At 37.4% G+C, this 25,937-nt stretch overlaps 1 protein-coding gene, 1 long non-coding RNA gene and 1 pseudogene across 2 annotated transcripts; 2 read left to right on the forward strand and 1 right to left on the reverse strand.

The window, feature by feature from the left end:
* Positions 1-3,852: 3,852 nt before the first annotated feature.
* On the reverse strand, positions 3,853-5,991 carry LOC131650990 (uncharacterized). The gene is made up of 3 exons (XM_058920684.1): positions 5,808-5,991; positions 4,419-5,663; positions 3,853-3,872 (listed from the first exon to the last, which is right to left on the reverse strand). The coding sequence occupies exons 1-3, from the start codon at positions 5,989-5,991 to the stop codon at positions 3,853-3,855; spliced, it is 1,449 nt and encodes a 482-aa protein (XP_058776667.1).
* A 12,655-nt stretch (positions 5,992-18,646) lies between these two features.
* On the forward strand, positions 18,647-20,156 carry LOC131647795 (uncharacterized). Its single transcript, XR_009297964.1, has 3 exons — positions 18,647-19,251; positions 19,324-19,526; positions 19,715-20,156. It is a non-coding gene; the product is annotated as an uncharacterized LOC131647795 (long non-coding RNA).
* Positions 20,157-21,053: 897 nt separating this feature from the next.
* Positions 21,054-25,937, forward strand: LOC131647796 (uncharacterized; annotated as a pseudogene).

The raw sequence follows: 25,937 nt of genomic DNA on the forward strand, positions 1-25,937 counted from the left end.
CAAAGCGGCGCCTATCTTGACTTCTCTCTTTGCTTCTTCTGTACCGAGGTTGATGATTTCTATGGCTTCCTGATGTGGCTGAATAGATTTCTCTTCTTGTCTCAAAAGTCTTGCCAATTCCTCGGGGACTTCACAATCTTCCCCACTATCCTCATCAGCTTGGTCAATTGGACTCTCAAGGATATTAAGACGTGGAACTGTAACATTATCATTTTTGATGGAATTCGAGCCAGATCTGCACGATGGATGATTTATGCCTTAGAATGCAACACATAAAAAGAAAAGGGAAAAGAAAAGCTTTGCCATTTTTGAAAAAGTTTTTTTAAAGTAAAAGACAAAAATGAAAGGAATGGAACAGTAATTGCATGCGAAGATATGATTTTCATTCAATATTAAACAAATTGAAACAACATGGGGGCCCTTCTTTATACAAGCGGTCAAAATGCTTAGGGCGAAGCATATGACTTATCGAAACAAGAAAATTACATCTCCATAAAAGTGACTCTGGGGACGTCCAAGATAGTCCAATTGTTGAGCTCCTGTCCAGGCGCAGCATGGCAAATGAATCTGGAGAGATCTTCTTCATCATCATCATCCACGGCGAGAACCTGGCTTCCAGAACTGGTGCTTGCACTGACGAACACTTGAGAAATGGGGGGAATCACCTTCTTTCCAGGAATTATGCTGAGCTGAGTAGAGGAAGATGGTTGATACCCAAGGCCATACTTGTCTCGCTTCTCATGAACATCAATCAGCTTGCCCCAGGCACTATGGGGAGTACCAGCTTCTAAGAAGGCCTTAGCATCATTCAGAGACGAGAGGGGTGCTCCGAGTTCTTTCTTATTTTCAACCACGGGGAGTTTATCAACCGACACAATCTCTAAGGCCTGAAAAGGTGTCTCTTGTATCTCTCCCTCCACTTCAACATAACGGTATGACGCCAGATTATTGACGATCAAATCCTCTTCACCAGTGATCACAACAATCTTGTCATTCACTACAAATTTCAAACATTGATGGAGGGTAGATGTCACAGCCCCAGCAGCATGGATCCAAGGACGACCCAAGAGGCAAGTGTATGAAGGACTTATATCCATGACATAGAAGGCAATATAGAACATGTGAGGGCCAATCAAAACAGGCAGATCAATTTCCCCTTCTACGGACCTTCTGGAGCCATCAAACGCTCTGACACTCATAGTGCATGGTCTCATCATAATTCCATCCATACTCAGCTTAAACAAAGTAGTCTTGGGCATCACATTAAGAGAAGAACCGGTATCAATCAGAACTCGAGACAACACAGCATCCAGACACTTGACGGAGATATGCAACGCTTTGTTGTGTGCTCTACCCTCAAGTGGAAGCTCATCATCAGAAAAACCCAAACAATTACCGGCAGCAATGTTGGTCACAACCCCTTCAAACTGAGGCACGGTAATGTCTTGAGTTACGTGAGCGGAAGCCAGGACTTTCATCAGAGCATCACGATGGGCTTCGGAATGCACCAAGAGAGACAAGATGGAGATCTTGGCTTGGGTCTGATCAAGTTGGTCAATCACTTTGTAATCACTTTTCTTAATGATCTTCAAGAGTTGCTCGGCATCTTGTGCATTACGTGTTACAGGAGGATCAACAGCAACTTGCTTTCCTTTTGCTTGTGTACTAGCCTCTTTATTGGTCTCTTTAGGAAGTGGAGGAGGGGCAGCAAAGATCCGACCACTACGGGTAATGCCACTAGTGCCAGTAATATTGGTGATGCTCGAATTACCCACTGGAGGGCAATCATATTTCTTCCCTCGAATATACACGGCATTATAGCTCCAAGGGACAGCCTTGGAATCATTCACAGGAGAAGGAACAAGAGACGAGGATGGAGGGGTCGAAGGAGCATTTGGAACCTGAATGACCAACGGAGTCCTCGGAGCCTGAATGACCAAGGGAGTACTCGGAGCACGAATGACCAAGGGAGTACTCTGATTTTTTGACACCTCAGCAGGATAGTAAGGTATCTCTAGAGTAGCCACATCTTCGACAGGAACGACCCTTTCCACTCTAAGAACACCTTCATCCATTAGTTTCTGGATTTCTTCTCTCAACCTAACGCATTCCTCAGGGTTAGAAGAACATTGCAAACAGTAGTCATGTAGTTCACACAAAACCTTTTGTTGCTCAAGATACTCTCTGACAACTGCTAGCGGCATCCTTACCTCATTAACATCACTCACTAGGATCTGATCATCACATAACTCAATAGCATTGGTCGCACCGGCATGAGGAGGCATAGGATTATTCTGCACATTAGGACCAGTAGGAGTGAACGAGATGAGCTTGTCATTGAGAAGATCCTGGACTTTCCACTTGAATGCCCTGCATTTCTCAATTGTGTGGCCGGGAGCCCCAGAATGAAATTCACAATGAGCATTCGCATCATACCCAGGAGGAAGAGGGTCAGGTGGAGGACCCATTTCGCGGAGTTGCACTAATTGACCAGCAAGTAATTGGGGAAGAAGCTGAGCATACGACATTGGAACCGGATCTATACGCCTGTCAGGGTATCTTTGCCTCTGTGGACCTCTTTGACCTTGAGGCCTAGGGTTCTGTTGGCGATTCTGAGAAACAGCAGCTTGTTGTTGTGGTACGAAAGGCTGTTGGGGTGCCATCCATGGTTGTGGAAGAGCAGCAGCATATGCTTGAGGGACATACGGACCTGGAACAGCATAAGGCATCGGATAATAAGGAGGTGGAACAGCAGAATATGCAGGAGCTCGACCTTGGTCAACAGAGGCAGTGCTAGTCTCACCTTCCTTCTTCTTCACAAACCCAGAATACGGCTTCTTACCATTACCACTTGAGTTGCTAGGATTAGTAACACCTTGAATGGTACCAGCTTTGACACAGTTCTCAACCCTCTCACCAATGATGACCACATCCGAAAAGGAAGGAGAAGTATTACTAACCATGTGCTGAAGATACGGCCCTTTTAGAGTCCCCATAAACAGATCAATCAACTCGCGGTCCAAAAGAGGAGGTTGGACACGGGACGCAAGTTCACGCCACCTCTGGGCGTATTCTTTAAAAGACTCTTCAGATTTCTGTGACATATTTTGTAGCTGGGCACGGCTGGGAGCCATAGCAGTATTGTAGTGGTATTGTTTCAAGAAGGCGTCGACAAGTTGTCCCCAAGTACTGACATTAGACCTCTCAAGTTTCATGTACCATTCCAACGGGGCTCCAGTGAGACTATCCTGAAAGAAATGCATCAGCAGAGGCTCGTTCTCAGCATGAGCAGCCATCTTACGGCAGTAGGAACGAATGTGAGTCTCTGGACAGGTGACTCCCTTGTATTTATCAAAATCTGGCACTTTGAACTTCGGGGGAATAACAATCCCAGGTACCAAGCACATAGCAGCAGTGTCGAAACTCGAAGTTTTAGCAACCTCAACAGCCTTAAGACGTTCTTCAAGAGCTTGGTACATCTTAGCAGTCTCAGTCAACTCAGCAGTAAGATCATGTTCAAGATCAATAACCTCATGGTGGTCGTCCACTACTTTCAGTGTCTCATTAATAGGAGTCTCTTTAGTTTTCACCCCTCCGTCAGCAGAATTGGTAGGAGTATCTTTGACCAAACTAGCGACGCTCTTTCTGAGTTCATCCTGTCCTTGAACGACGGCATGGAGAGTCTCCATAAGTTGGGCCATTCTTTCCCCCATAACATCCATATCCCTACGGAGGGCCGCTTGATTCTGTTCAAATTGTTCCATGATTCTCTCGTTACTCCTGGTGCGGTAAGGATGTAAGAAAGTCAGCTTCGTCGTCGGGAAAGAAATCTGTTGCTGAAAAGGACCCCAATCAGTTTCTTGTGCAATAACCTGAAAAATGCAATGTGATAATGTGAATGTATGAGTGCATGTGTGCATATGATGTGTTGTGTCATTTTCAGGGTATCCAAGATTTAATATTGATCCAGAATAGCTAACAATGTGACAAAAGATAAGTGTCAAGAGAAACTAGGTCTTTTTATTCATAACAAGAATTTTAAACTTGGGCAAGCCATACATTGACAAGATAGTTCAGCAAGGGAAATAAAAGACCCCATCCAACAAGTCTGGTGGTGGTCGAAACATACAGACTCAAACATCAATCCATCTGAATATAAAACAGAGGTCCTCCTTGTCTGAAGTGCTCGTCGCTCCACTTCTTAGTTTCATCAAACAGTTTCTTGGTTGCTTCTCGATCTCTTCCTTTAAGAAGGCTTTGAATCACCTCATCTTTGCGAAACAAATGCCCATCTAGCTTCTTGCAACACTCCCTGAGTTCGTCACATCCTTTGCATTCTGGGAGATAATCCTTCTCAGATATGTCCTCCATCATTCGATCTCTGAGCTTGACATTTTCTTCTGTTAGTCGAGTATTACGGAGGTGACTTCCTTTCAGTTGAGTCTCAATTGCCATTCTTTTAGTGGTCTCTTCTTCCAGTTTCTTTTTCAGATTCTTTACTTCAACTCTAGCATCCCTTTCTATCTTGAGCTTATAAGCTTTCAAGTCTTCTCGGTACTCTCGCTTGAGTTTCTCCTCTGCCTCTTTCATGGCCCTTTTTAGGATCTTCTGGTGATCTTCGACAGTAACAGTAGTATCTCTTTCACCTTTTTCGGTTCTAGCCCTCTTTTGAACTCTGGAAGATCCTCCCTTCAGCATTTTGGCTTCGTGTGTCAACTCAACCTTTTTCTGGTCCACAAGACAATGTTTCGGTTGCGCATCTGACTTCTTTTCGTGCAATTGGGTGCATTCCATATCTACCTGGACACGATTCTCAGCAGGTACAGTGGCAATTGGAATCTTAGGTGGCTGCTCGTACAATGGATTAACCTTCGGGAAAGGCAACAGGCGATCTTTAACTCTATTTTCAACCCAATCCGTGTAGGCTTGTTTGGCAACGGCATTCTTTTCACCTAGAGAAATCTGATCACTCGTATGGATGTCATTCCAGGCACTCACCACTTTTTCTAAACCTTTTAGATCGGTTCCCTTCTCAAAGCAAACGGATTCAAATATCTCTTTGTCCGAAGGCTTGTTTTCAAGTGCAAAACCCAATTGACGCAGCGCTAGCTTAGGATTATAATTGATAACACCTTTTGTTCCCATGAGGGGAACATTGCCAAAAGCACCACAACTAGTTATAACCTTCTCTACGTCCATCCCAGTAGGACCCCAGACAATGTCATTTTCGGTAAGCCCCATGATCTTTTGAGGCCATTTCTGAGTAGAAGTAATGAAAGGACCACTTGTAGGCAGGTGGGACTTAAACCAGGTGTATAACAACGGCAAACAATTTCTTATGGCTCCTCCTTTCCCATATCGAGAGTGAACAGAATAGTACGTATCGGCTAGCAAAGTAGGGACCGGATTCTTCTCCACAAAAAGACATATAGCAGCCAGATCAACGAACTTGTGAATGTTAGGGAACATCACGATCCCATAAATCAAAACGGCCAGAAGGGCGTTGAAGGCCTCCCACATCTTTTTGTTAGCCAACTCTTGGGCCCTCTCAACCAAGAAACTCATATAGAAACCATGGGTGTTACCATTCTTCTTCCAATTCCCAAGGACGTCTTCTATGCTCAAATAAAGAGCGTTGGCAATGTTGTTCAAATCAGGTTTCTCTGGGACACACACGAAAGGAACCTTGTGTTGAATCTTGATATTGAGAAAGTGAGAGTACTCCTCGAGAGTGGGAGCCAACTGATAGCCTGAGAAGGTGAAACAACGCAAGTCAGGATCGTAGAACTGAAGAAGAGTAGATAAACCCCATTCGTCGACGTGTGAGTCCAAAAGAGTCAAGATGTTTCCATAATTCTTAGTGAACACAGTTTTATTATGACCAGTGATCAATCCACCCAATTGCCCCAACTGAACCAAACCTTCGCGATGGAAACTGTAAGTGTGAGTACGCCTTGTAGCTTCTCTGGTAGCGGTCACGTTGCTAGCCATCCTGGATGAAAAGTAATAACCTCGGATACCCTGAAAAATGGCATGCATATGAGAAATAATACTATTTTTCTTCTTTTCTTTTTTCCTTTTTTTTTTACTACATCTTTTCTTTCTTTTCTTTTCTCTTTTTTTTTTTTTGGAAGGTAAATATGCCATGATGTAAATGATGCAATGGAGGTTTCCCCACATAGGAGAAGTGTATGTTGCCTCTGGATAAGATCGGACGTTGCAGGATCAAAGGTCCGGCATAGGCACAATGAAACCATGAGAACACAAGTCATCAGCAGAACAGAACGGTCACCAACGGTACCTGTCATGTATATCCCTCCCCACTCACGGGTGTAGTCTAGGTCAAGGTAGGTCAAAAAAGCCAACAGAGGATTGAAAGTAGGCGTAATCATACGATATTGCCTCTTTCAACCAAGCTCTGCCCGTGGATACATGATCGGATCAATCAGACATACGTCTTCTGTCCGTCATGGCCACTCTATTCCTAGTTCCTAAGGTATCACTCATGGCCTGGGTATTGGGCCTTTTACCTCATAGAACAATCCCACCCAACCTGCAAAACAGAACAGAAGACCCCAAGGAACACAGAATATAATCCATATGCATGATGTGCAAACAGAAATAAACATGATATGCAGGCAGAAAAGTAAACATGCAAACATATATACAAGGTATAGACATAAAAACAAATAAACACCCAGTAAATAAACAAACAAACGCAGGATAGGATCGACTCACTAAGGATGGACCAGCAACAGGTCTAGCAACATCCCCAGCAGAGTCGCCAGCTGTCGCACGCTCGCGAAAAATGAACAGAGTCGCCACCAATATATTTATCCCATAAGGGAAAGGAATATCAGACAACCTGGCAAAGGAAGGAACAGGGTCTCGCGACCAGAGAATCAAGGTACGGGAGTCGGTTACGCAAGGGGAAGGTATTAGCACCCCTCGCACCCATCGTACTCGATGGTATCCACCTATGTTTGTTTCTATCTAAAGGGTGTGTATCTATGTCTATGTCTAAATGCGAAATGAATGCAAAATGTAGGGAAAATAAAGAATTGTACTCGCACGGGCCCTACCCCGCTGCCTACGTATCCTTTTCAGGAATCAGAGTTACCGTAGCTCGGCTAAAGATTTTCTGTTTGTTTTTGTGTTTTTTAGTTGGGCGGCGTTAACGCTCACGCTCTTGCACAAGGGGACAGCCTAGGATGCAATAGAGCGGAGATAACTTGCCCTTAGAAAGGAGAAAAAGAGATTGGTTTGTATCTTTTAAGGGTAATTCCACGATGACGAGAACCCACTACAAGGTCTCGCATCACTTCCTCACTTTTGTTTTAAGTCTGAACATTTATTAGGTTTTTTGAAGTGTTTTTGATTGGTGTTTTTTAAGGGGATTTAATTTGTGACTTAGATCATACCAAAAAGAGTTTTGTTTTGCATATTTAGAGAACGCACATCGAGGCCTACGCCACAATCGTTTCTCTAAACAACGGTTAAGAAATACATCGAGGTTTCACACCTCAATCATTTCTTCTCCGCTAAGTAAAGGAGATACAAAAAGAGTTTTTTTGTGAATATTTAGAGAATGCACATCGAGGCCTACACCACGATCGTTTCTCTAAACAACGGTTAAGAAATACATCGAGGCTTCACACCTCAATCATTTCTTCTCCGCTAAGTAGGAAAGAACATACATCGGGGCCTACACCCCAATCATTTCTTTCCTACTATGAAATATAGTAACGGTATGATCTTCATCGATATTTATTAAGTATTTTAGAAGTTGAAAAGGAAAAGAATGCAAGAAGGGAACTATTTCTAAATCTAGTCTAAGTTGTCTAATATAAGGGATTTAAAATGATAAACTATACAATTTATTAACAACAAAAACTATGCATGGAATAGGTAAAGGAAAATCAGTATGCGACAAATAAAATTGAGAATTATAGCAGACAAACGGTATTCACAAACACACCTATATCAATTAGTTCTATAAAAAAGCAAGACTAAAATTAATACCTAAGTCTATTAGAGAGTTATATACAAAGAAGTGCCAAAACAAAGAAATTTCAAACATATTGTGAAGAAAAATATTTATTAAAGGGACTAAAAACAATTGGAAAAAAAATAACAAAAAAATCGTGACAATTATTCACGCACCCTAAAATATCTAAAACAAATCTTTATGTATTTTTATTTGAGTAAAAAAAGAATTATGAAGCTAAAAGTAAAAGAAAACAAAAGTTAAAATAAAATCTACAATCTAGACAGCAGGGGGTGCATCAGTAACTTTCAAATGAACTAAAATTATTTACAAGCAAAACTGGGCCTGCAATAGAAGGGGTGGGAATAGCGGCTGGCATCAAAAGGCCCAAGTTCATAAAGTGCGTGATGCATTGGCAGATGGGGTGTGTTAGCGAAACGAGGGTATGCTTTCAGAAAGGGCAAGGCCCAGCGCGCCAGGGCCCAATGTTACTATCACCATCAATTCAATCTTATTATTCCATTTTTATTATTGACTCTATTCAGCAAATAGTAACGTAACAAAAATATGTCCTCCTAACATTTATCAACTGGTCAAGGGAAGGTTTAAGTCACTACAGGACAAAATGAATTTCAGCCAATCACACTCCAACACCATGCTCAGCCAATGATTATAATGAGACAAGAAGGAAAATAATATGGAGATGAGGCCACCGCATGGATGCCACGCGTCCGCCATGAACAAAAAACAAGGACATCAGTTGGCGGCCGGAGTTGACCTCCGGTCATCTTCTCCGGCGAAAGCCCTACCGGAATCAGACCAAAATTTCCAGAAATTTAAAGGACCGGCATCGTCCGACTCGGGATTCACCACTGAGTTTGGATCTATACTTCATTTCTTTCGATTCCTCTTCCATCCTATAAACCGAACCTATCTCTCAAATCCTCACATGAATAAATTCCACTAAAACGCATTCTGATCACAGCAATAGGTTCATACGCATTCACGACATTCGCATATACGATTCAATCACACACACAAATCAATCTCAGGAAACTAGCACGTTCTCAAGAGTCATGATAATGCAATGTATGATCTATGCTACACATAGTAATCATACGCCGAGCCTATGAACTTCGCACCCTAATTCACGCTGCTAGCATGCTGAGAGAGAGTCAGGAACGTACCTAGTTGGATCTTGATTCAAGGTGTGGATCTTTATGATTCCTTCACTCACATGAACGAGGCGACGAAGATGCTGTTGATCTGGATCTGATCCTGGTTCTTGACCGAGCCTCAGATATGTGGAGTTGACGTTCCAAGATGAGTCTCGAGGATGATGAAGATGGAAGTTGAGGGTGATATTGAAGGCAAACGGAGGCTGAGCTGGTGGTTAGGGTGGCGGTGGTGGCCGGAAAAGTTTGTTACGGAGGTAGTTAGGGTGGCCGGAGAAAGTTGTTGCGGTGGCAGGTGGTGGTGGAATGAGTGAGGATGGAGGAGATGGTGAGAGAATGAATGAGAGAAAATGAGGGAGAGGAGAGAAAAATGAATTCTGAAAAATGGGAGTGAGGTCTGTGCTTGTGAAGGAGCTCGTGTTATATAATGAGGTTGTGAGTGTGTATGGTGTTGTGGTGTGGAGCATGTAGTGAATAGTTTCTTGTTTGTAGTAAGCTTCTATCAAGTTTTCATGCATGCAGCCTTTTTGTTAGGTTTATCAACAACTCACGTGATGCTTCCTGTGGCTTGGTGCTTATGGTAAAAATTGCAACACATGGCTGCTATTCCGCGCAAATGCCAGCTACAGGTTTAGTATCTCTTGCTAAGCCAATATGTTCAACATGCTCACTTTATGTGCTTATAGCTTTAGACATGGTCAACCATTTACCTCAGTCTAAAGATCAATGTGAAGAGGACATGGAATACAACAACATTGACGTTGGAGACACCTTGAAATGATGGCTGGAGGTGTAAGAAAGATTGTATGAAACCTGATGGGAACAGATGCCCTGGACGCGCGTGCACAGTTCAACCTTAGCCGGTCACATTACAAATTACCAATAGCTCACTTCAACGCTTCATATCTCGACGATTAAGTAACCAAATGGTGTAATTCTTTGACCTTAGGGTAGAAGGAATGGATGAGATTATTTTGATACCAAATTAGAGTCAATAGAATGCTTACACGTCTCTGAAATTGGCTTTGAAAGTGGCACGCCATGTGTTTGATTGAGTGCCTCACGTGACCTGAATTCTATGCCCAGCCAGACGCGTAACTTTGATTTTATGAAGATGAGACTTTGGAGTTTCATAGATCATTCAATATCCACTCAATTTATTTGATTCTTGGTTAATTGTATAGAGAACATGGAGGGGAAGAGAATGATACCAAGTTTGCCTCTTGTGGCCATCTATATTTCTCTATAATCAAGCTCAAATTCAACACACCACGTGTTCGACGAATTGTGTCACGCTGCCCAGGAATCTTCTTAGCATCTTGACTTGTGTCTCAATGATAATGTTCAACTTCAAACCTCAACAACTTTTGATTCAAGCATTTTTGAAGATGACCCCAACTGCAAACTTGTAGTATTCCATGAGGTGAACATTTTTTATGTTGTAACTTTTTTGAATCGAGGCCCAGAAGTACATGTAAAATGGTTGTGAAGTGAGCTGATCAACCATGCCAAAAACTCAATATTTTTTCTAAGTGTTAGAACTTATCATTTTTGGTATTTTCTATTTTTGGTAATTTTTGTCAAACTCCCGATTTTATCTATTCCTTGACTTTTCTTGACCGATTTTCCACCAAAAGTCGGTATTTGAGTGATTGACCCGATTTTGACCCAAAAGTCAACTGTTCTGATTTTCCTCCGATTTTAATGAAATTCCCGATTAATCCGCTTCTGACCCATAGAAATCAACTGAACACTTCCACACAAGCATCGGGCCACTTCTCTCCATAAAATCGACTCTTGATCAATGTATTTGACCAAAAAGTCAACTGCGTTGACTTTGGTCAAGAAACCTAATTCAGGATAATCAGATGAACATCAAGCTTGCACTTTTCAAACAATGCCTTGAGTTGAGAATGAGAGGGCCCCAACCCAGGGGGACTTCAATGAACAAAGAGCCACATGATTACACCTCAGATCCACACATTTGGTAAGAGATTCTCTGCTATAAAAGCTATCCCTTGCTAGTCTCTGATTAATACAAATGATATGAATGCATGAGTTATGTTAATGACTTAATGGGAGATATGTACATGAGATGAGAAGTCTAAGCCAGTTGGAAATCAAGGGTAGGACAAATTTGGGGTATGACAACGTCGAGGTCGAGCAACAACAACCTGTTGCTTCTGCTGAATCAGTGGCCCCAAGAAATGCTCCTCCGAGGATCGAGCCTGCTCCTAATCAGAACACGCATGGGCAAGCCATCGATGCACTGCAACACGAAGTACAACATGTGCGCAACGAGTTACACACTCTGCAAATGCACTTCTTCGATTTCATCGACACCGTCAATGCTCCATTCGACGAAGTTTTCAAACAAATTTATTCTAATGTGCACAACAACAGACGTGGCTAGATGTTAACGCTTAGATTATTGGATTTTATTTCTAGTTTTAGCAATTTCCAATTCCTAGTTTAGAATTTTATTTTCTGCATTTTTACATTCTGTTTCCATCAACACTCAGTACCAGTATTAATTTCAAATGCATTATTTCATTTCATTATTGCTACTGTGTTATACTGCACTACTATTAACTGCTATATATTCCTGAACACATATAATATATTCAGCTTGATTACCATTCTTTTTGCTGTTTATAGTATTAAAATGTGACACTGTTGTGAACAATTTATCACATTATTTAATGCCTGTTAGAAACTGTCCAAACCAGTGCATGCGTGGAAATCACTCCCCTAGGCTAGGAGACGCACGTCTCCACCTTTGTGGGACCACCTTTCTGCATGTGAAGGACAGGAGACGCCTGTCTCCATACCCTGTCCCCCAGCAGACTGACTGCCTGAGACGCGCGTCTCCCAAGGGCAGCTGGATGCATACTTCGTTTGACCACGCAGACCACATTCTCCCTCTTTGAATTTTGAATTTTGAATTTCAAAATTCATCATTCAATATTCTTCATTCTCCCCATTATTTCTTCCATTTAAACACCATAAACCTCATTCATCCTCCATCATCACCTCTTTAACTCTACATCATTTCCCATTTCTCCATTCCATTCAAACATCATCATAACTTCATTTTAATTCTATATTTACTCCACCATTTTCAAACCTCACTATAAAACCACACCACCACCACTCTTTTTCTTCACAACCTCCAAACCATTTTCTATTCTTCTACTCTCCACACTATCTTTTTCCAAACACATCATGCCTCCATGTTCAGTCATCCGAAGTGTGCGTCCTGAGAGGCCACCTCCCGACCTTTCACATATTATCTTTCGAGAGGAAGACAACGATGCTCAAAGAACCAAATACTTCGCATTCTATGAACGTTCGGTTGTTCCCACGAAATTCGTGAACATCGAATGTCTAGAAACTCTGGGTCTCATAGATGGTGTCACCCGTTTGCTCACAAAATCTAGCCTACATCATCTCTGTACCGAACCCGTACCAACTTATGAGCCGCTCGTCTTAGAGTTCTTAATCTCTTTCAATTACGACACTCCTTCCGATCAACCACTTTTAACCGGTAACATCCAATTTCGGATGTTTAACCGTGAATTTACTTTGGACCAAGAAGCAGTCGCTACGTATTTGCATTTTAATAATGCACCAAATGCTCACCGCACAATATTTCAAGAACTCAATGGCCAATCTTGGGAGGAACTCGCTTTCGAATTTTGGTTTAATCTTACTGGCGAAATTCCTACCGGTTGGAGGACCCTACATGCTTCTCATATTCAAAACCCCGCTATACGTTATTTTCAACGTGTTTTGGGGCACACTATTTTTGCAAGATCCAACAACCACAAGGTAAAGCAAAATGAATTATTTTTCTTATACTGTGCGCTAAATAATATCTGTTTCAATGCCGCACCTTTTATGCTCCAACACATCCAAGGCTGCATCAACGCCCCCGCTACAAACCCCTTCCTGTTTTGGTGCATTATTACCTCCTTGGCCTGTGCCTTAGGTCTCGATGATGACCTCATCTCCCTCTCTCATCTTATGATGCCTGCTCAATCCCTCGATCTCACTTACTGCCGTGACTCTCACTTGGTTTCACCCCGTCATTATGGCCACTACACTCTGGTCGTCAACAAAGTTCTAATTCCTTATGTCATCCTGCCATGCCCAGAGCAGATCAACATCCGTTACGTTCAGCGTTGGAGGCTTATTAATGATAATCCTCAAGATAACCAACTTGAACATCATAATGAGCCTGTGGATGCAATGGAAGAAGAATTCAACCAAGCACAAGCTGATGACAACCAACCTCCTCAAAACAACCCTCCGCCAATTACTCTTGATGCCATGTATGCTGCAATTCAACGCCAATACCAACTCTTTCAAGCTATGCAGACAAATCAAAACGAAACACTAAGGTTTATTCGAGAGATGCAACAAGAGCACCGTGACTACGCTATTAGGAACGAAGGTCAATACACCGAAATTGCTACACAATTGCATGATCTTAACATTCGTGTAAATGACTCTCCTATTGATAGACGTCACCGTGTTCGTACAAGAGGTGCAAGTAGTTTCCGCAACCGCAACAATGAGGAGTAGTTCACATGCATTTAGGACACTGCATCATTTAAGTCTGGGGGAGTCGTATTACTCGCTTTATTATTATTTCCTTTTAGTCTATTTCCTTTCCTTGTAATGTTTCTTTTCTAATTCAATAAAGCATATTTATGGAATTTCAAGTCTTATATGTATAATTCTGTGGCTATTACAATTTCTTCCATTTTCTTGGGCCATAACAAAATTTTTACTCCAAAACGATAAACGCATAACCCCGCACGTTTGAGAAGTACGAAGCTACTCAAATACTTAACGCATAGAAATCACAATAAAGATTCAAGACAATACCCTTATTGTCCCGACACTCTAAAACCCCCAAGTGTGCGTAACCGATTTGAATACCCCTTATACCGAAACCATCGACTTTAATTTTTGAAGTAACCCCTATTAGTTTATTCTAGCAGTCGGCACCGTCTTAGACACCAACTACGCAGAGAGTCGATAAATATAAGTGTATGATCCTTATAATAATAATTATGTGTTTAACCGCTTATAGAAATGTGCCTACTAAGTAAGGTGATCCTCACAAGATCATTTAACCTAACGGTCACAAATCTCAAATACAAAGAATTTAAAAACTCATTGTTGATTGGTTCAGAAGTTATCTGGAACTGAACTTGGTAGGAAGGACTATTGTCCGATTCTTCACAATCTACAGATGAGCGCTAAGGAGTATACCACATAAATGTGCCAGAACTCCATAAGAAGGATCATAGTCACTAACCGACTACTCTGCTATGTGCGTGTCAAGATAATGGGCTTAATGTGACTGTGCGCGAATGAAAAGGGTAAAACATGATGACGAGTCAAGGTCAAGCTATAATGGCATGATTCAGATTGGTATGCACGCTGGGAGTTGTCTAGTGTCGCTACTATAAGTTTATTTCTAGGATCTGCCGCATAATTTTCAAACAAAAACACTCTGTAGCTGAGTATGACCGAACGACGTGGTGGAAGCGTATTTCATTTCACTGTCCTCCTGTCTTTATATTATTATTTGCTTGAGGACAAGCAAAGGTTAAAGTCTGGGGGAATTTGATAACACGATTTTATATCGTATATTTAGCTTGAAATCCATAAATATTAATAGCATTTTTCGTTTATTATATTGTTTTATTATGATATTATGCGAGTATTTGCTTTGTTTCAGGTTTTACACTCTTATTGAGACTATTTGTGAAAAGGAGAAGAAATGGAGCTAAAATGACTGCTATTTGTGCCTAAAAGACGAAAAGGGGTGCTGAAGTGAAAAGGGGGTGCAAATAAGGCCCAAATGTGCAAAGTACAAGTCCAGCCCACGAAGAAACAAATCTGCACGTGGCCCAAATGTGCAAAGTACAAGTCCAGCCCACGAAGAAACAAATCTGCACGTGGCCCAACTCAATCCAGCAAGAGGAGACGCACGTCTCCAACAACTCTCTGCCACGTCATCAAGAGGAGACGCACGTCTCCAATCCTCCTAAATCTTCTCCACTTGAGACGCACGTCTCAAGTCGTTCAAAGGAGTCCCCTCAAAAAGTGGAGACGCACGTCTCCAAGTCCCAGTCAAGAAACGTCCCTCATTTCACGCGTTCCAACTGCAGACCCTCAGCTATAAATAGAGGCAGCTACTTCACTTCAACCGGCCCGATTTTCTGCTAACAAAGTGCTGCCGAAATTATTCCGCGACTGCTATTTTCTTTCCTGCTTTCAATTAAACCGTTTTATTTTCTCACAACAATTTCTACACCGGAAATTGTTGTGAACCTTTTATAAATCTAGCCTTACGTTAGATTTATCCTTTTTATTCCTTGTTTTAAATTTCTGCCCGTTTATTTCCGAAGAACGATCCAGCCAACCTGTGGTGGAAGTTCAAGTACTCCAAGATTCAAGTTTTATTTCAGATTTATTTTATTTCAGGTTTATCATTTACTGCTTTATTTATTATTGTTTTTGCATGATATATTGTATGCCATTTAACATGCCTTTTATTATAAACCAAATTAATTTATGCATGCTTAACCGTATTAATATGTCTGGCTAATTAACTAAGATATCGGTATGTAAAGTAAGTTAACCGTGGGATCCGAAATAAATTGGCTTAATTATATTTATTAAATATCACTTGTCTTTGGTTTGTATGTCTAATTTAATTAGTGAGTCTTAAAACCAATAGAGCGAAAGTTTGAGGGTTTAAGACGGTCAAAGGTTAAAATCAACAGAGCGAAAGTTTGAGATCTTTAACTTGATAGTAGACATAGGACATTAGTTTTAAGGATGGCGAAAGCGTATTAAAACTAATTAGAACTTATTTATTTTCAAAAAATGTTTTTACACCCGAGCGGGATGGCGAAAGCGTACGTTAGGGATATTAGCATGTTCCGAGTCAACAGAGCGAAAGTTTGAGATTAGGAGATTTAAATAGATAACAACTTCATAAAACAAGCATTTTATTAATTACGTTGTTTCCAAAAAGTTTTTCTAAAATCTAATGGGATGGCGAAAGCGTACATTACGAGTTAGGATAGTAGTCTAAATCAACAGAGCGAAAGTTTGAGAGGAGGACTTTTAATCAATTGAATTAATAAATATTTTTAACCGAATTTATACATTAGCCAATGGACCTTCGGATCACCTAAAGTTAAACGAAATACATACTGATATCTGTCCATTATTATATTTCTTAGTATTCACAATCATTTCCCCTTAGAAACAATCAAAATATTAGTAGCCTTAGCTTTACATAGTAACCTTAGATAACGGTAGATCGATTCATAGTCCCTGTGGATTCGATATCTTTTAAAACTACACGACACGACTGTGCACTTGCAGTCATAAGATTAATAGACACGTAAAGTCGCGATCACGTCAAGGAGACGGAGTGCAAAGCCCGGATCAGTGCTTCCTCGGGGTTGGAGATCGGCGTTCAGCCTCCAGCATCGTAATTTGCTGGTTCTGTTGGAAGACGAGGAAGTTCGTTTGGTTGATGGCCGCGAGCAGGGCCGTGGTAGTTGGGTCCATGTTTGACGACACAAGGATCGCTTGATAGGTGTTGCAGAGGAGATGTTGCTGTTGGGCGACATCGTAGCCCGTGTCCTCGGACAAGGGAGAGGCGGGCTGCCCGTCCCTTGCGTCACCTTGCTCGGGACCAGTTGTCCCATTGTTTTCCCAATTTTTATTGACGAGGAAATGGTTCACGTTGTCGCTGTGTTGGCTGACCATTGTGATCGATAGGTTGATATTGGATTACTTTGGTCTAATTTAGGAAAAGATGGGGAAACAGTTAGTTCCCCATAGTCAGTGCCACTGATCTTACTGGATCAGACGAAAATCTTGGCCAATAAACTTCTTTCTGGTCAGTTCAAAGAAGAATAGGGGGTACCTGCAAGACACTCTGATGCCAAAGTAAGATTCAGAGTGAGAGCAAGTAAGTAGAATGGAAGTGAATGATTACCTGACCCTCTTGTAAAAGAGGATATTTATAGCCTTCAGTGTTAGGTCAAGACCTGTTGTTTTGGGCTAGATTGTGGAGGTCTAAAACAGGAGACTATCATAATTCTACATGGCATGGCAGAGTCAACATGTGACTCCCATTTTAGGTGGCCACAAGCAGGGTCGGCCATTCACCGGTGCAGCAAGTTATATTGCACTAGGCCTCACCATTTTAAGGGCCCTATTTTTATAATTATCAGAAGAAAAAAAAAAGAGACACTCTGTTCAAAAACAAAATTAAGAGTGAAAGCACTTTTCGCCGCGTGTAAAAGAGTCAGTGTTAGTGTGCTACTGTGTTAATGTCTTAGACTCATTAAATTATGTTTTTGTTCTATGTTTCCTCTCTCTATTATTTGCCTTTATAATAATAAAATACTACCAATCTAAGAATTTATTGAGTTGTCAATAATTAAATATAATAATATTATTAAATTAAAGGATTCAATATCTAGTCTCTATTTTCAAATATATTTGTCAATAAAAAAACGAAGAGTTTCTTTTAATAAAATCACTATTACCTTTAAAATAAATTTTCATTCTATCTTAATTACTCATTTATGTGTTACATCGTTCTTTTGTTTAATGTAATTACATTAAATAATTAAATTAATTTTAATTTCCTTTATTTATAATATTAATTTAATAATTTATTATAGGAATACAACTTCACAATAAGACTACTAATAAATTATTTGTTGATAATTTATTTGTTGATAAATATTGTGGAGTTTGGAGTTGATCATAAAGAAGACAATAAACATACTAGTTAATATATATATATATATATATATATATATATATATATATATATATATATATATATATATATATATATATATATATATATATATATATGGTTTTGCTACAATAGACCCGCTTGTTTTTATGAAAGTCTATTTTAGCAAGCTTTAACTACAAAATAGTTAAATGCACCTTAAGGTGCATGTGGGTAAAATAGACCTTCATAAAAATATGTGGGTGTATTATAGCAAACCCTACATGGGTTTGCTATAATACACCCGCTTAATTTTATGAAGGTGTGTTTTAGTAAGTTTTAACTTAAAAATACTTAAATACACCCTAAGGTACACGTTGCTAAAATAGACCTTCATAAAAACAAGTGGGTATATATATATATATATATATATATATATATATATATATATATATATATATATATATATATAATTTAAACCTATTTAAATTACAACTGGATCTCCTGATTAATTGGGCCGGCCCTAACCACAAGTATAATAAATATAGATGAATTAAGTGCTTAATTATTGCACCGAGGGAATGTCGTTCTTAAAATTTAAGATGGAAGATTGTGAAGTGAATAGGAAAAAAAAATTAATACTCTGCATATACTAGTATATGAGTAAATAACATGCACTATAGTACAATACTTAATTGCTTTACCACCACTAAAAATCGAGCCATGCTATGTTGACAATACTTTCCTTCACCTTATGCCTATCTACACAATTGTTTTAGTGTTGCAGATAGGGCTGGACAGGGACCTGAAAACCGGCACAATCCGCATAAACCGAAACCAAAAAAAACAAATTGGGTCGGATGCAAGCAGTTTAGCGGTTTTGCGGCCCCAATTTACGGTTTCGCATGGCCTATAGTGGCGGGTCCGGTTCAGCAAATTGAATCCGTGGGTAACCATACCCGTCCGCATGTCAGTAGAATTCATTAATGATTAAACGCCACATTTGTTCTTGATATATCAGAGTACTTTCATCTCATTTCATTGTAGTTTCAACCCTATATTTCTCCTTTCCAGAAATTCGTCCTCCCTCTTCTCTTCAAAATGTTACGAACCCTAAACACCACCACCAACGCTCCATTCTATTTTGCGCCACCATCGAATACACAATCACTTCATGATGATTCGTTCTTCACACACGGGCAAATTGAGGTGTAGCCGATGAATTTAATCAGGTCTCTTCTTATCTATGCTGGAGCCCGGAGGAAAGACGTTGGTTATTCAAGTAATTGAATTTTACGGTATTGACCCCCTTTCATATGTTCGATAACTTATTCTTGTGTATGTTCTTTACTAATTCTTTCCTATTTTAGGCACTAGAAAATTCAATGTTCTTTTGACAACATATGAGTATCTGATGAACAAGCATGATAGACCAAAGCTAAGCAAAGTACATTGACACTATATAATAATTGATGAAGGCCACCGCATAAAGAACGCCTCTTGCAAGTTGAATGCCGACTTGGAACACTACCAGAGCTCTCACAGATTGCTGTTAACTGGAACTCCATTGCAGGTTTTTCTTATTTCTGTTTTTACCATTTGATAAGCCATTTGAGAGTACGGGAAATAACTCACCTGATGAAATAAGTTATGGACCAATCGGCCAATCCTGTCGATATAGAACTTGACCAGAGTTTTTGTTTTAATTTAAGCTTCCTTGTTTTTTGTATGCTTATTTTGTTGTTTTCTATTTGTAACTAGGCTTTACTTACTGAGGAGGAGAATCAATTGATCATATATCGCCTGCACCGAGTTTTGAGACCATTTGTACTTCAGAGGCTTAAACACTTTACTTAAAACTTAATTCACAAAACACACACATACTTGTGTGTCTTGTGAGTTATGATTCTTGTTTTGATTCTTTTAATCGGCTATTCATTCTAGTCGTACTTGAAATAAAATTATTAATAATTGTATATTATTATTCTTATCCTGGTGTATGCTTTATTCATTTTTTTTTTTGGGTTGAGGCCTTAATTTCCATATTTTGAATCATGTGAATATATGATGCATTATGTGAATTCAGTTACAGAAGTGTTGCTGAACTCTGAGATATACGTTAGAAATCTGATATTGTTGTTTCTGATATATGAATATGATTATAGCATTATGTGGTTTTTGTGTGGCTAAAATAAGGTTTATTTGTGACAGGATTTGGAAACAGCTTGTGTGAATGTTCTTGTATTGTATATATGTTTGTCAAATTCCGGCTTAAATGATATTGTTGTAGTAATTAAGTCTTTAGTCTTGTGAAGAAATATATTGAACCAGTATGTATAATGGTCAACGTTGTGATTAGTTTATGTGGTGATTACTTTTTAAATACCAGCTTAAGTTTGGTAAAAAAAATAATACCAGCTTAAGCTTAATATTTAGTGATTAGTTTATGTGGTGATTACTTTTTAAATCCCAGCTTAAGTTTGCTCAAAAAAAAAAAAACCAGCTTAAGCTTAATATTTAGTGATTAGTCTATGTAAATACAAGAGGCTCTTTCAGTTTAATTATTTTTGGGCCTAAATATTGGATCACAATTATTAACACGCAATACTCGTCCGCGTTAACCCGAACCCATCTAAATCAACTTTGAAATTGGGCGAAAATGAGTTTGTAATTGCTACCTGCGGTTTGGGTTGGGTCCAAATCCGTCCAACCTGGTCACTTGTCCAACCCTAATTGCAGATATATTAGGTGTAATAACAAATTAATAGAAAAGACAGAGAGTATATAACCATTGTATCAAATCCGGTGTAGTATCAAATTCGTTGTAGTGTCATAATAATATTTCTCCTAAAAATCAGTTAGCATTCAGACTGGAACTTTTAATAATTATTCATTTATAAAGAAACTTTCAAACCGACCCACTTGAAATGACTATTCTCACAAAGGAATACTTACAACATAATGTAAAAATGTCTTTTATCTATACTGAGGTAACGAGTTTATTAGGTAGGCATGTTTTCTTATTTTGTCATGTTGTCCTCTGAAAACTTGTTGCATATATATCTCTACTAGTATGAATGGATTCACTGTCATGTTGTCCTCTGAAAATTTGTTGCCTATATATCTCTACTAGTATGAATGGATTCTCATTAGTGGTACTTGTTGAATGCTCTCTTCTTCTCAAATGTAATTGAATTCTCCTTCTTCTCCATAATGAGAGCTTCCATAGTTGACAACTTTCTTCCAATGAAGCAGTATCGTTTCATCCTTTTCATTTTTTTCATTTATTTAGCCCACCTCACTTCAACACATTCTTTGAAGATACCAAGGTAAGGTTTAATTAAGATTGTCTCGTTATACATACTTGATGTTACTTACTCATGTTCCTAAAAAGAGAGATATTGTGTTGATTTGGTTATTGAAGTTTTTATAATTTTTATTAAATTAATATAGAAATATATTAATTTAAAAATTATAAATATATTTATAAGTTATATTTTATTAAAAATATTAACAATTTAATTGCTTAAATCTTAGGTAAAATAATGCCACTACTTCAATTGATGTAGTGGGGTTCTAGCTCTAACACCCATGTTGTTAATGTGATTTATTTACATTTATTTACTTAGCTATTAAAAAAGAATGGTGAGAGTGGGGAATATTAGATAATATTAAATTGTATTTATTTATATAATAAATTATTTGAAAAAAAACATCACAAAAGAAAATGGTGGAGAGTGGTTTAGAAAGAGTGAAGTGGATATATATTATTCGTGGATATTAGAAAAGGTGATTTAAGTGTTATAACATCCTTCGTACTAAATAGCATATAGCATTACTCTAACATTTATCATGTAACCCTCATTTTGTAACAAAACTTTTTTACCTGCAAAAAAAAAAATTAAGAATTAACAAAAAAAAAAGTAGTGAAAATGATAGAGAATAAGATGAGAAATAGAAAATATAAAATGTTTACAGTTGTGCATTTAAGGAGGATGGGTGAAGTTAGTGAAATTTACATAAAACATGAGGTGTGTAAGGTTAGTGGGGAGTTACATGAAACTATTTTTTTAATTAATTAATGGTAACTCAATGTAAATATGAATATAGGTAAAATACTTGGTAGTAACTGTAACCCACTATAAATGTAGGTATAGTGAATTTAATTTGTTTAAACGCAGTTTTAGTTTTATTTATTATTATAAAAATTTTGGGAAGGGAAATTTTTGGGGAAATTTTAATTGGAAAAGTGGTAGGATTATAATTTAATATAATAATGGATAGACATTGTAATTTTTTACACATACATTAAATTAAATTATTATAAATAAATATTTTTGAAAATGTGCTTAATTAGAAAACAATTTGATTGAAGGCAAGTATAAAAAAGTTTACTCTGAAAATACATACATATTAATGTTTTAGTTTTATTAATAAATAAGATCAATCATCATTTAAAAAAAAGGAAATTTTCTATATTGATTCTTTGTAATATTGTGTTTAGATCAAAATCAAGACAAAGAATTTCTTTAACTATATAGAAAGATGTTTTATTTTTGCTTGTAAAATTATCATTATTAAATTGAATGAAACTGATATCTTAGTTTTACTGTTTGATAATGGGATAGTCGATTCTTCTAAAATATTGATGAAAACTAAAAAGTATATAGTGTATACTTAATAATATATTTATTTATGAAGTTAACTTTAATTTTCCTTGGTTGTGGTAATTACTAAAAAAATATTAAACATTGTTTAAATATAAAAACTCGTAGGCAAAAATGGTACCGTATATAAATTTCTATGTTTGTTAAGTTTGTTCATTATATTGATTGTTATAAAATTCATTAAAAAAAAAACTTCTTTTTAATCAAAATACATACACTTTTTAGTCCACGGTGTTAACACGTTTATGGTTTTAAACTCAACAACAACTCAAAACATATGTGTTAATATTTGCCTCATAGTGAATATTTATGATTTTATTCTGGTAAAGGTTAATTTAATTTGATAAATGACCAGGCTTAAAACCTTGGTTTCAACCTGGATTCAAGATGTGGATTCAATCGGGATTAAAGACGTGAAGACATTTATTTATAAACAAACTTTGGATCATTACAAGTTTAATCAGGAAAGCTATACCATATTTGATCAACGGTATATGATCAATTTCAAGTATTGGAGTGGTGCGAATTCAAATGCTCCAATATTTGTCTATTTGGGTGCGCAATAGATGTGATTCCTAAGTCTATAGGATTTATGACCGACAATGCATCTACCTTTAAGGCTCTCTTAGTGTATATAGAGGTATTATAGCTATTTTTAGTATTGAGTTGTCTATTTCAAATATTAATTTATTTATAATGTTTTCTAATAATTCTAATAATTTCTTTCAGCATCGGTACTATGGTAAATCGGTACCATTTGGGTCGAGGAAAGAGGCATTCAAAAACGCAAGTACTTTTGGATATTTCAACTCGGCTCAAGCATTAGCGGATTATGCCGAAGTAATCATATACATCCAAAACACGTTAAATGCCAAAAACTCTCCGGTAGTGGTCATTGGAGCATCATATGGTGGAAGTTAGTTTCTCTAACTATATTTTCTTTAAACTATTAAATTACTTTTGCAGTGGCCTACATAATATACTTAATATTGCAGAGAATTTAAGTTAAATACTACCATTACACTTAACTTCAAACATGATATTGTAGTTGCATTGTAGTTCTCCAACAACAGTAAAACAAAAAATATTTGTTTCGTACCTTAAATTACCACTGAACTTTTAAAAATAATCTTTTAACAGAAATGCTATTATGACACTACATTATACATCTACACCGTCTTTTCTTCCATGAATGCCTACTAATATTTTTTTTTATAATTTTTTTATCATACTTTAATATATATGCAACACTAAAGTATCTATACATACGGTGTAATTTGCTTAAGGTGTAAAAATTGGTGTAAACATACATGCTCATCTTTTAATTCCTTCATTTTTCCTAGTACTTATACATCATTGTCTTGTTGAAATATTTTTGTTATGCAGTGCTTGCTGCATGGTTTAGGTTAAAATATCCTCACGTGGCTATTGGTGCTTTGGCCTCTTCCGCTCCGATCCTGTACCTTGATGATATTGTCCAACCAAACGCTTATATGGATATTGTTTCCAGGAATTTTAAAGTAATTAATCATAATTTATTTTGGTTTAAATATATTATTTTGCTATATTTTTTCTTTTCATCTAAAAAGTATATAAGTAACCAATTACTTTTTTTTTTCTCATTCTTCAGGAAGTGAGTAAATCATGCTTTGAAACAATAAAACACTCTTGGTCTGAGATTGATAGAGTAGCTTCCGAGGCAAACGGACTTTCTATTCTTAGTCAGAAATTCAATACATGCAGGTATGATTATTATTTTTTTTTTTGAATAAATTTGATTAAAGCGTGTAAATTAAATATATTTGATATTGTCCATTTCTTGCAGTCCCTTGGAAACATCTTTTGAGTTGTCAAGCTACTTAGAACAGATGTATGCCGCTGCAGCTCAATATAATCAAGCTCCGGATTATCCTATTACTTTGATATGCAAAGGAGTTGATGAAGGTTCTTTCAAAAAGAATACTCTGGATAAAATTTATTCTGGTATACTCTCTTACCATGGGGATGGCACATGCATAAATAGTAACACTATATCTGCTGATCCTGAGATTGATACAGAGACTAAAGTGGGATGGGGATGGCAGGTATAGATATATTTAAAATCTCATTTACATATTATGTATAGCTTATATTTTTAAATATATTTTCTACTAATATTATTTCTTGCATGCATATTTAATTTTTAATATTATAAAAATAATATGATTTGTTTGTACGATATAGACATGTAGTGAAATGATCATGCCATACGGGAAAGGAAAAGATACAATGTTTCAACCTTCCCCTTTTAACTTAAATGACTACATTGAAGACTGCAAGAATGAATACGGTGTTTCACCTCGTCCCCAATGGATTTCTAGTTACTATGGAGGCCAGGTTTGTACCTTTTTCTTCTTATCAAAATTATATTAATGAATTTAGATAGTTTTTAGAAAATAATTTTCTCTATTTTAAAATTACTATGTCAAAGAAAGAAAAAAAATTTGCATTTAAATTTATTAATAAAAAATCACATTTCAGTTTTAAGATGAATAAAATAACAATTAGAAATTAACTCTGTTGTGGTGTGATTAATGACAGAATATAAAACTGACTCTAAAAAGATCGGGTGGCAATATAATTTTTTCGAATGGACTGAAGGACCCTTATAGCAGTGGCGGGTAAGTATAGTAATATTATATTTAAATTGAGCTCTTAATTACTTTAAACTAATATATATATATATATATATATATATATATATATATATATATATATATATATATATATATATATATATATATATATATATATATAAAATTAAATATTGTGTTTATTTTTAAATTTTTCAGAATTCTGGATGATCTATCGGAGAGTATTGTTGCTGTTCTTACGGTCAATGGTATGCCGTTCTCTTTTTTTTTTAATGGAATGGAACTTTAGACTCTAAAGTTTAGAGACTACATATAATTATGTCATAGAATTTAATAATTAAATTGAATAGAATGATATTTTAAAGATTAACTGATTTATGTTATACATATATGTTTGTTTGACATTGATTTTATTAGGAACTCACTGCCTTGATCTTGAATCGTCACAAGAAAGTGATCCAGAATGGCTGAAAGAACAACGAAAGAAGGAAGTTAAAATCATTCAAGGATGGATAGACCAGTATTACGCTGATTATGGTTTACAATTGGAATCAAAAAGTTCAAGAAATAATATGATGTTTCACCTTGTTTTCATGGGATTTCTTGTGGCTATGATTGTGTTGGTTTGATATTTGTATTACTCTTTTGTATCTGTGTCACTCTTTTTTATTGTTATTAGCAATG

This window comes from Vicia villosa, linkage group LG2 (assembly GCF_029867415.1).
Source record: "Vicia villosa cultivar HV-30 ecotype Madison, WI linkage group LG2, Vvil1.0, whole genome shotgun sequence".
Classification (NCBI taxonomy): Eukaryota; Viridiplantae; Streptophyta; class Magnoliopsida; order Fabales; family Fabaceae; genus Vicia; species Vicia villosa.

What these genes read in the sequence shown, in the direction of transcription:
- LOC131650990 (XM_058920684.1), bottom strand. Translation starts at nt 5,991, where the DNA reads ATGGCTAGCAACGTGACCGCTACCAGAGAAGCTACAAGGCGTACTCAC. An exon ending in CTCACACGTCGACGAATGGG is followed by an intron (nt 5,664 to 5,807) that starts GTTTATCTACTC and finishes TGTGTGTCCCAG; the next exon opens with AGAAACCTGATTTGAACAAC. An exon ending in ACTGAAAGGAAGTCACCTCC is followed by an intron (nt 3,873 to 4,418) that starts GTAATACTCGAC and finishes TGCATTTTTCAG; the next exon opens with GTTATTGCACAAGAAACTGA.